General features: G+C 35.7%; 1 protein-coding gene across 1 annotated transcript in view; it reads right to left on the bottom strand.

The window, feature by feature from the left end:
* The window catches only part of LOC122796911 (ATP-binding cassette sub-family A member 13-like), a 3,979,956-nt gene that overhangs the window by 1,325,314 nt on the left and 2,639,642 nt on the right, over positions 1-15,000 (bottom strand). Inside the window, exon 32 of the mRNA XM_044065669.1 lies at positions 1,128-1,323. Within this exon, the coding sequence (XP_043921604.1) occupies positions 1,128-1,323 (196 nt within the window). The remainder of the gene's footprint in view (positions 1-1,127; positions 1,324-15,000) is intronic.

Below are 15,000 nucleotides of genomic sequence, written 5' to 3'. Positions count from 1 at the left end.
TCTTTTTGTGCTTTAAATGATAAAATCCAGACAGTTTACAGCTATGAGAAAGACAGGGTAGAAATACAAGGAAAATATAGGTCCATTCTTTTTAGTTTTGCAGAATATACCTGGTTTTCCTTGTATTTGTTCTGCCCTCAGTATGTACCTCTCAACCTCTTAGCTCAAGAAATGTGGACAGAGCCCTAAATAATGTCGGACAAAGGCCCCAAAATAAGGACTGATTGTAAATGTTGCTCTTATATACTTAGAAAACCGCTAGCATAAAAAGATTTGTGTTATTGTGCATTGTCTAAAGGATATGAAGTCTGCAACTGAAATGCAAGTCATTATTTAATGAATTCACTCCTCAGTGATTTGTATTAAAACCACAAATTCTATGAAGAACAGACCTAAATATGAGGCAAAAATCTGGACATCACGTGAATATAGTTGAAACGTATGCCACCATAGCATATACTAACAGAAGAAAGTTTGGCCACTCAATGATATTTCAGCGACTGGACTTTTTTCTGTTGGTATATGCTCAATATACAACAGGTGTGTTGGTTAGGCTGACCAATCAGTTTATACTTTTTGGAATAGTAATGAACAATCATTCTATAATATGTATTATCACATGAGTTTCCTCCACCATACTAGTAGGAATACCTCATGAGCTCCCATTTTTAATTTTTGCAATAATTCTAGCATGCACTGTATGTACCCAGTTATGAACTGGTCCATTGACTGTATACAGAATTACTTAGATAACAGAACTTGTAAAGACCACTAACAAGCACCATGACCTGCTATTCACTGCGGACATTGCATGCCGTATGATTTTGGAGCTGTGTATTTTGATTTTGAATTAAGTTTTAGGTGCATTTCTAATTCGTGAATTGCCTGGGTACAGAATAGTCTTGGATCTTTCAATGTTTTAATCTGTTCTGATTAATTTATGGTTGTTATAATTTGCTCCATTTCAATTAACATTGTCTTCATTCCTTGCTTAAATCAACAAAGAAACATGTATAAAGTATTAAAATGTGACCTCACTCCTTGTTATGATTACTAGACATAAGGAAGAAAATTTAAATTCCTTTCAAATTAGAAATACTAACATCCTTTAGAGCAACACTCTTTACCTCTCCTCTTGGAACCCCAAGACTAATGCCATTCACAGCAGAAATCATTTTGTTGAAGTGCTGATATTTTTTCTCCAGATTGTAGAGAAGAAGGACATCATCGCATGTTCCTCGTTCCCGGAATACCCGAGCTCGTTCTTCATTAACATCTTTATCGCTTACAGAAATGCTGGGTTCTAAAACAGAGTGTTTGTTTCTAAAAGAAAGAAGAAACAATAGCAGTTCTATCTAGATGCAGTAATGTAAAGAGACAATAACAAGAAAATTTAATTACTGACAATATATTCATCAAATATACTTTACTGGAACTTTAATTATCATTCATCTGGATTCATGGCAAAGGATATTAATTGCTACATTGCACTTTTAAAATTTAGTGTTGGTAAATTATAATGCTTAAGCAATGTTTCATATGTTGTTTCATGAGAAACTTGCTGTAGGAACATTTTCAATTCATACAGGAACATTTTCAATTCATACACAAGCCATTTTAATGGCAATGAATACATGGAAAAACATATAGCACAGGGTTTCATCTTTCGTCAGTGTGTGTACTGAGGAAAACTGTCCAGTACAGACATCTCCATATTTCCAGACAGCATCCTCTTTGCTATATTTTTGCTTTCCTTTCTGCTTCTGGAATGTAAGCACTTTCATATAATTTATAGTTGAGGAGGCCCTGATTACTTTGCAAATAAGGTGAAGTTCGACTTTATTTATTAGATGTAAATAACATAATGAATGTAATACAAAACGTGTGTGGCCTTTTGTTTTCTTACTTCATTTTATTAATCTGCTAACTCTATAGCATGTTGGTCTGTGCACCCTTACTTACCCAGAAGTAGACTGCAAGGTCATAATTTAACACAATATAATAAACTATCAGCTTACAGACAGTTTTTAAGAAAATAGATCATACACAGAAAAACTCATGTTGACACAGAGGGAAATGCATACTCCATAAAGACAGTGAATATCTGCCAGGATTGAACCCAACTCCATGGAGTTTGAAACAAAAAAATGTCAACACTGATCCACATGCATGTATTTGTATTACTATGTCCCAGATCGGCCTTTATATTGTTGCAATATAGAAACTGGCAATGTGAACAGGAGAATCAAGGAAACCATCTGAAAAAAATGTAATGGCGGAGAACCAATTCATTCAATTAGTACAACACACAGTAGTCTAAGCATAAGATAACACTGGTTCATCAGTGAGAGAGTATGTTGACTATACAGATGGGTAGGACAGAAGGGGTTTAAATCCCAGTACTGGCACTAATACATATCAAGACCATATTTCACTGATGAGGTTTGAATTCCACTACTGTCACTAAACTGAAACTACAGGGATGGTTTCTTGAGCCACACCACCGGTACCCACCAGGTCAAAATAAAAGAAAGGAAGTACATACAACTCTGATTCAATAATCAGATCAAAAATTCAACCTTGTCCCAAGAGCATCAATGAAATATGTACTGTTATCCTGCCCATCGGTTTCAAACATCCTCAGTGAGACTAGACTGCACATAGGATACCTATAAAGCTGAGTCTTTGACTTAACATCCGAGGTCTCTTTCTCACCACTCTCTCCATGAAGCATGTGTCATCTAGCATCCCATATCTATGACAACTGCTTTTCAAACTCTTTTTATTTTCACATATACACACACACACGCACATATATATATATATATATATATATATTTATATATATATATACATATATACATATAGATATATTTATATATACACACATATATATGTATGCATGTGTGTATCTATATATATATATATATATATATATATATAGTGTGTGTGTGTGTGTGTGTGTGTGTGTGTGTGTATATATATATATATATATATATATATATATATATATATATATATATATATATATATATATATATATATATATATATATATATAAATATATATATATATATATATATATATATATATATATATATACATATACACAATTCCCAGGGAAGGCTATTGAATTCTCCAGTTCCTTGCAAGTTTTTTTTTCTGGTACTGTAGTATTGACACTGTTCTTGATAGTGCTTGAGGCACAGACACACCAGTTACAAGCCTACACTTGAGTTAGCCAAATATATTGAGATTAGTATTTCACCAACAGTATGCTCAAGCTACTTTAGAAAGTGTATACTTTCAGGTTTATTAACAGTGTTCAAATTTTCTTTCATATAATAAATAATAGTACCTAATTAAATCATAAATACTAGCAAGTAGATCTTTATATGATTAAACTTTTCTTATAAAATAAAGTAAACAGTGCAGTTACAGAATAAATATGCAAAGAAACAAGAAAGTGCACACATCAAAATAACACTCAGTATATGGACAGAATATATAAAAAAATCTGATTTCTAACTAACTAGCTAACTAACTAACTAACTAAACTATTATAGCTGTATCTTAATAAAAAATACTGCAAATAACTACTCTAAGTTTGATAAATTAATGAACTGTGAAGGGCACATTCAGAGTTTCATATACTAGTGCAAGACTAAGAACTAAGACCAATCACAAACATGTATACATCTCACTTTCTTATTTCTCTTCATAAAGCATAACGATAATCAGATTTCATAATTTCCCTTCTGAAAAAAAACCTCTCCAGCTTACATGGGTAGCAACACTTTATTGCCCAAATAATGTGTGTACAATTATTGTGCAAGCCTCATGCATGGTGCACTTTCTAGTTTTACATTGGAAGTTGCTACAGACTCTTCAAGCTACTTCATTTTTAACTTATACAAACATTGCAAGAAAATTATACATGTAATGGAAAACTTTCTCAGGAACAAGGGCTTAATTACATTAGCTCTTTTCTACACCCAGAAAAATAACAGATCAATAGTAATTAAGACTTTAAATACATCTCCTAATTCTTTGTATATTAATGTCTGTATCCTTCTATATTTGTCGACTGCTGATCCTCTCAAAGTGCCATTTATTTGCTTTCTGTGAATTGCTAGCTTTGAGAAACATGAAGTTACATTTTGATTTGCTGTTGGAGTTTCATATATTTTCTCCATTTCATCTCATTTCTCACATTAACAGAGAAACGATCAGAAGGTCACACACATTTTGCACATCAGTAGTGTTGCCAGCATGCAATAACAGAGAGAGTGAGAAGAAAAAAATCATTGCATGTTTAAGTCAGTTTTCTGCCTGTGATCTCCTCTTGCTCCACACTGATATTCTGCACAGGAAAATAAAAATATGTAAAAATACTACACTGGACTCAACAGCACAATACTTCAAGGAGCATTTTGCAGTTGAACATATTTAAAACAAACATGCATGCATATTTATATATGTGTATATCAATCCAGACTAGAAATCAGAATAGAGTGAACAAACTAAAGCAATCATAAGAGTGTTATTTTTGAATAAAGCCCTCTAAGAAAATAAAGCCAGAAAGACGCATTACAGTAAAATATCACTGAGAAATTCATGGAGAAACTCTTCAGAACAAAATACCACTATCCTTAAAAGTCATTTATCAGAGATAAATTACCAAAAAACAAAAATCACAAACATTAAAGTTAACTCAAATATGTTACAAATTCGGTATTGAAAATTAATGAGCAAAACAGAAGTCAGAACTGTGACATAAATTAAACATGTTTTACAGCAATAGAAGCACTAAAACTCAGGAAAAGTAAAAGGAATCCCTCTTCAAAAGGAACCTTGATGATTGGATGGGAGATAGGAAATTCACCCCGGGGATCATGTCAGTGGCCCTGCTAGACAGGGGCCCAGAGAAGTAACTATTGTGGGATGAAATATCCAGGGAATTGTTATGGCTAGGCTTGCATAGGCCATAGAACCGATAGCCTAGTACCAACCTATGAACCTATACATGAACCACTGAAGAATGTGGCAGGAAGACAATAAAAATACAAGCAGAAAAGAATTGTGTCCCTTATCACAACAGAAACAGGATGGTATTTATGGCCATTATGTGAATACATAAAGAAGACTGGAACACTTCACGAAGAAGTAAAGCAAAGGCATGATTCATTGAGGTGCTTCACACCAATGCAGAATGGCAGCAAATAGGCATAAACAAATGAAGTTATACTGAGATGTAAATGGGAAATGTGTGCTAACAAATCCTTCTCCTTTCTGTGTGTGATTTATAGTCATAAACTGTTGAGTTTCAGCTCTGTGCGCAGGCTTGTTATAACAGTTGGAATGGTGGCTTTTCTACCTACTTTACAGTCTGTGATGATGCTGCCCTTTGCTGCTGGTCTAGTTATTTCACAGTGTAAGAAGTCTGTATTGGCTGAGCCAAAATCTTTTGTACCTAGTGGTGCTTAACGGCCAAGAAGGCGGAGATATAGGCAGACTGTAGACATTATAATATTGAGAACCTGGAAATCCTTGATAGAGTCAGAATAGACAGGGTTTTGTAAGGGTCTTAGTGAGCATGTATGACCCCCATAGGAGTACTGGGGGGGAAATGTGGCTTTCCAGTCCCTGTGAATACTAAGGTATGTATAGCCCTCACTATACTTACCAATGGGACCTTCCAGAGACAGAATGTGGAAATGCTGGGTATCTCACAGTCTTTTGCCTGGAGGATACTTCAGCAGGTCCTGAATGTACTCTTGGCAGATATGGATCAGTACGTCTATTACCCATTGTCACCACAGTACCAAGCCCAGATGATGTGTCCCTTTTATTGGGTGGCATGTTTCCCTGAGGTACTCAGTGTGATGGATTACACCTGTGTTACAATTAGGGCCTCATTTGGTCCAGGAGGTGGGGGAGGGGAATGGCACTGCAATAGGAAGGGCTACCATTTTATCAACTGCCATGTAGTTTGTGATGCATGGGGTGCATCACAAACGTCTCTGCCCAACACCCTGGCAGTGCACTTGATTCCTTTATCTGGCACACTGCTTCACTCCATCACTTCTTCCTGTATAATAGAATGCTCAGTGGTCATCTTGTTGGTGTTTTTTTTTTTTATTATCATTTAAGTATTTATTCATTTTAAAATACAATGCATAATACTTACCTAAGACCTGAACAACTGAGCAGAATTACTGTAGCCAATCTTCTTCTTCTTTAGGCTTTTCCCGGTTAGGGGTTGCCACAGCAGATCATCTTGTCTGCACATTGAATGGCAGTGGAGTTTTACGGTGTCAAGTTGCCAGCCACAGAAGGCACACTCACACACACACCTAGGGCCAATTTAGAGTGTCCAATCCACCTGCAGCATGTCTTTGGGATGTGGGAGGACATGCAGACTCTGCACAGAAGGCACCCCAGTCGAGGATCGAACCGGAGAACCTCTTGCTGTGAGGCGGCAATGCTAACCACTGCACCACCGTGGCCGCCCTAGAATTACTGTAGCCAATAAAACTTTAAAAATCCAAAACACCGCATTCTTAGATAGAACCTTTAGCGGCTGATCAGAGAGCAACTGGAATATCACTCATGTATAAACACTGCTCAAATGTTTAATAGGTTTAACACATAACCAGATATAAGTAACACAAAATCCACTGGAGTCACCACACGAAAGTTCTCACTCAGTATAAAATCTTCTTTATTGGAAACAGGAACACTTCAGGTTATGTGGTTATGTTAGGTTAGGTTACATAACCAGATATAAAAACATAATCTTTTTGTCTGCACAATGCTTTAGACTTCATCAGAACAATTGTTGCATCTCTTAGCCACTCCATTTATAAGTTCTTAATAAGACTAAGTGATACTATTTAGGTTTAAATCCTTTAAAAATCAGGTAACATATTCCTTTTAATACAAAAAAAATCATCTCTGTATGATGTTAAAATAAATAATAGTAAGATCAATACATGCAAAACATTTAAAAATCAATTGCATAACCATTTTAAAATCAAGACATCCATAATTTCATTTAGTTAATTAGTACCTAAAAACTCAGATATTTATCCACGAGTGTGGCTTTAGGATTTTTGTAATACTAAACTACTTTTTCTTGTTTTGTTTCCCTCCTCCCTTTTCTCTCTCTCTTTTTTTTTCCAGGTGATGTTGAATATCCACTGGAGTTGTGGCTCATGACATTAGTGAAAAATCCAAGTGGGGTTGCAAAAGACAATCTTAATACAGTCCCATACCAGACACATACATGTGTTTGGAATATTAAAGATTTGATTTAGATGACTGGTTACGTCTGGGGGTGCCCTTCAGTATGACCCAGCTATGGCACTGTACAATATGATCATGCATCAGTCTAGTAGTAAAGTGACCCATACTGTCACTGTATCTCCACATCCAGAGTCCAATATCACTGGTGTATAAACACCCCTCAAAACTTTATAAAGGGTTAATGCATGAATTTCATTTTCTTAAAGACCACACGTTGCAGGCTTCTGCACAGCATATGACAGCACAGATAAAGAAGCATCATCTTCTATGGAACTATGGGCCATGACATTCAGGTCAGCATTTCTTTTCTTGTAAAAACACATACGAGTAAAATGGATGCATGTGGTGATATGTGCGGGCTATGATGTATTGTGCATGGTCTACTGTTCAGATATTCCTTCTCATCTTTAATATTTTATTTTCAGAACAGGTAATCATAATATTGCTGGTAAAAGTCATGCTTGAGTGCTCGCTGGCAGCTATTCAGTGATATTATAAGGTGAGATATAAGGAATAATTATGCATTTTTTTTAACTGATTTTCACAAGACTTTCTGCTTAGGTGTTGTATGTCAGTATGCAAGTACTGAGTCTCATGAGGTTGTAAAGTGAATAAAAGCATTGTTTCATTATGGGTTCGTGCTTTGTTCTTTAATAAAAAATGCTTCACAGGCTTTTTAGTATTATGCAATATTTCCTCAGTTTGCTATTACATATTAAAAATTATTAGTTATTTCTTATTTTACTGCACTTCAGATTATTTCATTTTTCGTGTTGGTGTCCAAAGAGATGCATCATTTGTCATTGCTGAGGGTGAATTAGTGATAGTTAATTAACATGGAAGCATAATCATGTGTCCTTTTTTAAGTTGTAAGTTATACATTACTGAACTGAAACTCATGATAATGGTAAGCCCTTACTGGTGTAAATCAGTTTTCTTTCTAAATATTTCCTTGATTTATTTATCATTTGTCAACTGAGTTAGTCTCATTAGGCCAGCAACCTCTTTTCACAGGATACCCAAGGTGGTATTTATACAAATAGGGGAAGTTTGTCCAGGGCATTTGGGAACTTCACCTACTATTTTTGATAGGTGCTATGGAATCTTTTACATCCACCTGAGTTGCCATCAGTTCAACCAGATGGGACCTTGGTTTAGCATCTTATCTGATGGAAGATACACTTAGGAGTGCAGCACCCATCGTATGCTGCACGAGAGTGTCAGTAATTGATCTACATGGTGTGGCAATAGAACCCACAGCCTTCTGCACCAAAGATGAGTGTGCTACCTCTTGCACCACGGAAACTGCTTTACTTTAATGCAGCATCATTATTCAACTCAAAAACATTCAGAGGCTTGCCTTAGTAAAGTATTACACTCTTTTTTTATTTTATTTATTTATCTATTAATTTACTTTTATTAATTTCTCATTACCTTTGCATTTAAACATTGACATTGCTTTGTAGAAGTCTAATTGTAAATGTATGAAGGGTGTAGCTTGAATCACAGCAAGTCAAGGTCAAATGTGTCATACACCACATCTTCCAAAGACAGGATAAATGAAGCTGCATGACATCTAGAGGAGGGGCTGTCATGTAAATTGGATGGTGACTTGCTGCAATGTCATGACCTACTTGTTGCATGTGATCCTCCAGACACTGATCTGATATTCTGCAGGACTGGGACCTTGAATGAGAGGTTGTGCTGCATGTTAATGAATGCTGACTTATCTTGCATGAATTTGGTTGGTCCCTCAACAGTACCAGCACTACCTTCTTGCAAAGCACTCTTAGTATGGTGTGATATGCCTCCATGTGTATGGACAGTATCCTGTCCTCCTCCTCTTTCAACACTGGATCTTATTTGAGTCTGCTAAGTCCTCACCAGTGTACAAATGTAGATGGCCATGGATGTTTGATGTGCAACCATAGTATGTATCAATCTGGTAATGCCATTTCCATGTAATGCTGAAAATCCTAGTGTGAACCCTGGGGAACTCACACCATTTCTAGCTGAATGTTTGTGGCAGTGCACTGAGCCTTAACAATGTCATAGCACAGTTTCTGCAAGGCAGTCAATGCTTTGCGTGTTTCCTTGGGTAGCTGCGAAAAATGCCTGTACCTGGCACCCCTTTGTAAAGGTGTCACTGTGGGCACTACTGCATATGCATTTCTGCCATTATCAATAAGGTGTTCTCATGAGTTTTCTCCCTGTACAGCCTGTAGGGCAATGTCTCAGTGTGCTTGACTTTGTGATTCAGTGTCACTTTCTGCAGTGTTACTAATATGTTGTGGGGTGTGAGAGTCTGCCATTAAGCTTAGTAACTGTGTACCACTTTCTGTAGGTTGTCTGATAAATATAACTATGTTGTTATCATCATCATCAGCAGCAGCAGCAGCAGCATCCTGAATTCTGCTGATATCTTCTAAATCTGTTAGTATAGTGGAGCTATTTCTTTCTGCTGCTGACCCTGTAAATGGTTAACTGAATACATTGCTACAAAGATGGTGGGGTACACTAGCTGTGTAATATATTGTGAGGGTTGCTTACTATGCACACAGCGTTCATCAGTACCATTATGTGCTGAAGTGGACGGTTCAGTTCTTAATAATAATTGTCATGTGTTACATTTAATCATTTCACTCATCCTTCTATCATGTATATATGTTTACATTACTGTTGGGAAACCAACCTTCATGACCAGATGTCTGTTAACACTGCAGATGTGGGTAACATCTATTGTCCACACCAGTTCTAATTATTCCAGTGCTGTTGTCATCTGCCTCAACATTATTCCATGAATAGAGAGGAGGTATTCCTAATAAAGTGTTAAAAAGAATAATTGTTGGAGGCCCTCCAAATAAAGCAATGGTATTCTAAACAAGGTGTTAAAAGAATAATTGTTGGAGGCCCTCCACTAGAGTGACAGGCAGCTGCCCAGCCTCTCCTTGGATCTTCCATGTTCTACCATATCATTGGCCTTTTTTTTTTTGCACTGCTTAATGTGCAGTCCCTTCTGTCAACAGCATTTGCATCCTTAGCTACGTGGCTGAATGCCTTTGTCCTCTCAGCTTGTTTGGGACCCCCTTTTCCAAAAAGGTTCTAGCCATACGTGCTAGCTAAGTGCTGCTATGTGGATGCAGTTCCCCTTATGGCTAAAGCTGTCCCTTCTTTGTCCGGATCCCTGCTGCTGCATCAACCCAAAGTCATGCACTGACACTTCTGATCCACTCATCAGACAAAAAGCACAACAATGAAACCTGACATGCTTTCATCACAAATAAGTAAAAGATCTGAGCACAAAATCATGTGTGGTGACACAGCACCCATCTTCATATAAACATTCTGCATGTTCAAATTCAGACAGTTAGTAATAACCTGTACATCACCGTCACAGCACTATTGCAAGCACTTAACATTTGTCATATGTCGTTGCTAACAGACTGTTATCCTTCCTTACCACTCGTCTGTACTGATACTGACATTTTTTATTTATAACTGACATAAATCACCCAGTAAAGCAACATGTATCTTGACACAAAAATACATTGCAGAAAATGCAGAACATCAGACTTAAATCACTTCAAATTATGTTGTTATAGACTGTGTGTTATAATCAGTAAATGCTTCCAAAAAATTCTGAAATACCTTGCACATTGCAATTATTTCTGAAACAATTTAAGTGCTGCTGTCATGACTTCTCAATTAGAAGTGTCACTCATGTCCTAAGTAAATACATGAATCACTTGCATCTCACTGTCAGACCTATAAAATGCACATTATTCCTAGTAAACACTATCTAAAATTAATACCAACGTATTTCAACTAATTTCTATTGTTTTATTATTGCTTTCTTACTTGAATAAGTTCACAATTTCTCAAGGCATTTGAACTCCATCTAAAGTGATTACAAGTTAATACTGCAATCTTAAACTTATTTGCATAACTCCAGAGTCATTTACGCCTGTCATATGCAAATCAGACTTACTTATGCTTATCTCTGTGAATCACAGTAATATTTGTGTGCTTTAGTCATCATTCCACGTAACTCCACCTCATATACATACTTGTGAATATATTTGTTTAGAGTCTGTAGTTGTCCCCAGCACACCACAGCTGATCACAGGAGTATGCAAACAACCTTAGTAATTGTCAACACCCTCTGTGATTGCAAAAAGGAAAATGGAGTAACATATCATCGAATATCCATGTTCCTGAAATTTAATCAATGGGCATCCTGCCTACTGTGATACACCTTATTACATGAAATGACTCAATAGTTATCTAAATTCACAATGACATATATTTATGTACTAAACCAAAATAAAAAGGGTTTATATTAGTATCTTGAATGAGCAAAATGTCGACTCAGTGTTGCTGGACACATATAGTTCAAAAGCAGTAATCAGCGAAAACAGTAAAAAATGAAAGATGGAATCTCGAATTGCTATAGTTGGCCAAATCATGTTACTGAGTGTCTGGCATCATGACGTTTGTCTTGTAGATATCATAAGATGTCTATGTTTACATTACTTAAAATGAAGTGAATAAATACTGAATGTAAATGTAACAGGTTACGATGTAATGTCATCTTGGTACAGTGAGGATTGGAAAATTTGCCCTTTCCTCACTGTAGTGCGATCTCGGAGTTGGTATATATAATTAGTGGGGGGGGGGGGTGCAGCCCCCCACAAGAGCAGGTTAGTTGAATGGTATTCCGGTGTCAAATGCTATTTCTTGTATTTAGGATATGATATAGAGGCGTGTATTTATATTTTACATTTTTTTATTGTATCTATATTGATTGCGATAGTGGGAACTGGTGTTGGCCAAGTAATGATGTTTGACAATTTGAGTTTTAGTCATTTAAGAGTTTGGTTAATAGTGTGATTCACAAATATGTGTCGATATTCTTAGATTCAACATTTTCCTCATTCGAGATGCTAATATAGACCCAATAAAAGTCATATCAATGGAAATGATTTAAACTGATGCAATGCTGAAAAAGGTATGGTTAAACAAAGGATTCATGCATCACCACCAGGTTTGTATAAAAATAACAAAAGTTAATCTCATAAGCAGTAATACATTTAAGCAACCTAAAAAGTTACGGTTTCATGTTTCAGTTTTATTCATCGTGCAAAGGAAATGTAAAAGTATTTCTTTAGAAAAAAGTATGTGACAAAGCAATTTAGTTAAACCAAATGTGCCAATAATATCAGTTCAAGTGTTAATGTCCATAAAGGATATTTTTTAATATAATGTCACACCCCAGAGAATATTGTTTCAAACATGTACACCACAGCCCTGAATATACATTCTTTATTCTGGTATTGGCACTTCATATGCTGGCAGCATCTATGAAACCATGAGTCTGAGCTCTGAGCTGATCTAACAAGTAGACTAAGATAATGCTCAGTCTTCTTAGGGATCTGCAGCTGTATAACACTGAGTATCGTGTCCATGGCTCAGAACAGAAGAAAACTGACATCTGGCAGACGTCGGGTGAGCACCTGTTAACACTGACAGGGATCTCCTACTCTGGTCCCCCTTGTGCCAACGTTAGTACAATGACCTACAGAAGCATAGGCCTAATCAGCTGGCTGAATGGATAGATCAGGTGACAGTGAGAAGGCCAGAGCTCTGCAGTAAGTATTGTTTTTAAATCCTATCAAAAATAAGCTTAAAAAACCTAGTATATAAATGCTGTATAACTGAAAGAGTATGCTAGATGAACTGTATTAGTAACTGCAAATATGTATCTCTATGTAATTATAATGGATGAGAAAGCAAAAACATATCTATATACAGGAAAATACATCTGTATACAAATATGGAAGGTTTATGTGATGATATATTTTTTTGTGTATAAATGCAAATGTATGAGTAAAGAAATATATGCAAGTATTACTGTTTATGTCTCAAAATACAGATCTGCATGACTATACATACAAATATTTCTTTCACTTATATAAATGTATGTATTTATACACAAAGCATGACAACATATTTGATGTATAGTAAGTATTAGCTTAGGTATTACTTGCATAGTGCAGACAATTTTTGCAAAGAAAGGCTTTTGTTTATGTAGTAGAGAAAATATTTATTAGCATGATAATTGTATAACGCAATAATTTCTTCCACAGTATTAACTGCATGTGCAAGATGAATGAACTCAGGTACTGCATCCTAGCCACAATGGCAGTTGGAAGAGGGGGACTGATGTTAAAGTAGCAAGTGCAACACCTGCAAAGACGATACTGAGAATTGCACCATTTGCTTATGCATTTCTACATTTCTACACAATCACCATATTCATCAGTGAATTATCAAAGTGCAGATGTCCATTAACTATATGGACTGCATGCATCTGTAATAGTAAATATGTTTTGTTTAATGAAAGTTGATCTGGAAGGCGTTAAAACTTCATTTTAATAATTATATGTTTGTGTGGTGTGCACAGCTTCTGCTTTGAGGGTTAGATAGAATGTGTTGCCTAAAGAAAATTTACAGGATATTATTTAAAACTGCAGCTTAACTATAGAAAACAAACTGAAAAGTAGAACCTACACTGCAAGTATATGTTAGGATTCCAGAAAACATGCCTCCACCAAACAGACAAGCTGTACATACATATAAAAGTGCAACAATTTGAAGGAAGATGCACTCCTACTATTTTAGTTTGCATTAAAGGAAATATTAGCACATATGGATTAGGTATAATATTTCTTTTAATGAAGGCTGAACTAGTAGAAGTGCGTTAAAGGAAATATTAGCATAGATGGATTAGGTGTAATGGCGGGTCAGCTTCTCTTTTTCAAAATTACACTTTTTTGAACAAGAAACGATTGAGACAGTTTAGCAAAAGTGCACTTAAAGGAAAGTGTACTTTTGCGAAAATCAGTTTACTGATCTCGGACTGCATTCTTGCACTTATATATAAGTAGTGAGGGTCCGGTCTGGCAAATGGAAACACATTTTAGCAGGGGGGCAAGCCCTCCTTCACCCCAAATATGAGAGGCTAAGCCCCCACACCCCCCACTACATATATATATATATATATATATATATATATATATATATATATATATACTAACTACGACATTGCACTACAGTGAGGAAAAGGTATATTTCCTTGGCCCTACTGTACTGTGGCTTGATAAACTGAATTTTGTGAAAGTGCACTTTCGGTTAAGTGCACTTTCACTAAACTGTGTTGAATAAGTGTAATTTCGAACAAGAGAAGTAGAACTGTAATGGCTGTATGAAAATAAGTGCTTTACTGTTTCCATACTTAAAAAATGAAAGCATATTTCAAAAATGAAAATAAATATTTAAAGAAAAAGCAGATGAAATATAATATAATTCAACCAAGTAGAACTAGCAAGGCTGAGGCTGTTCATAAGCATGAATAAAAAAATATTTCCATTTAAAAAATGTTAAGTGATAAATGCTATTTTTTAACTGATTTCATTACTATAACTGCAACAATAATTTATACACAAATATAACAGAAGGAATAAGGTGCTTTCAGTACAGTATTGTAGCCAAATCCATATCAGGCAGAAATTTCAAATGTATAACCATTTCTTATGTTAAACCAGCATATGTCATTAGTATCAGTAGACTGCAAAACTATAAAGCAAACACTTGATAGAAAACACACCGATTGTTTCCATGTATCCATGAACA

Source organism: Protopterus annectens, chromosome 3.part0 (assembly GCF_019279795.1).
Source record: "Protopterus annectens isolate FY-2018-M chromosome 3.part0, PAN1.0, whole genome shotgun sequence".
Classification (NCBI taxonomy): domain Eukaryota; kingdom Metazoa; phylum Chordata; order Ceratodontiformes; family Protopteridae; genus Protopterus; species Protopterus annectens.
The sequence above is the reverse complement of the archived record's forward strand: the minus strand, read 5'-3'. Positions and strand labels throughout refer to the sequence as shown.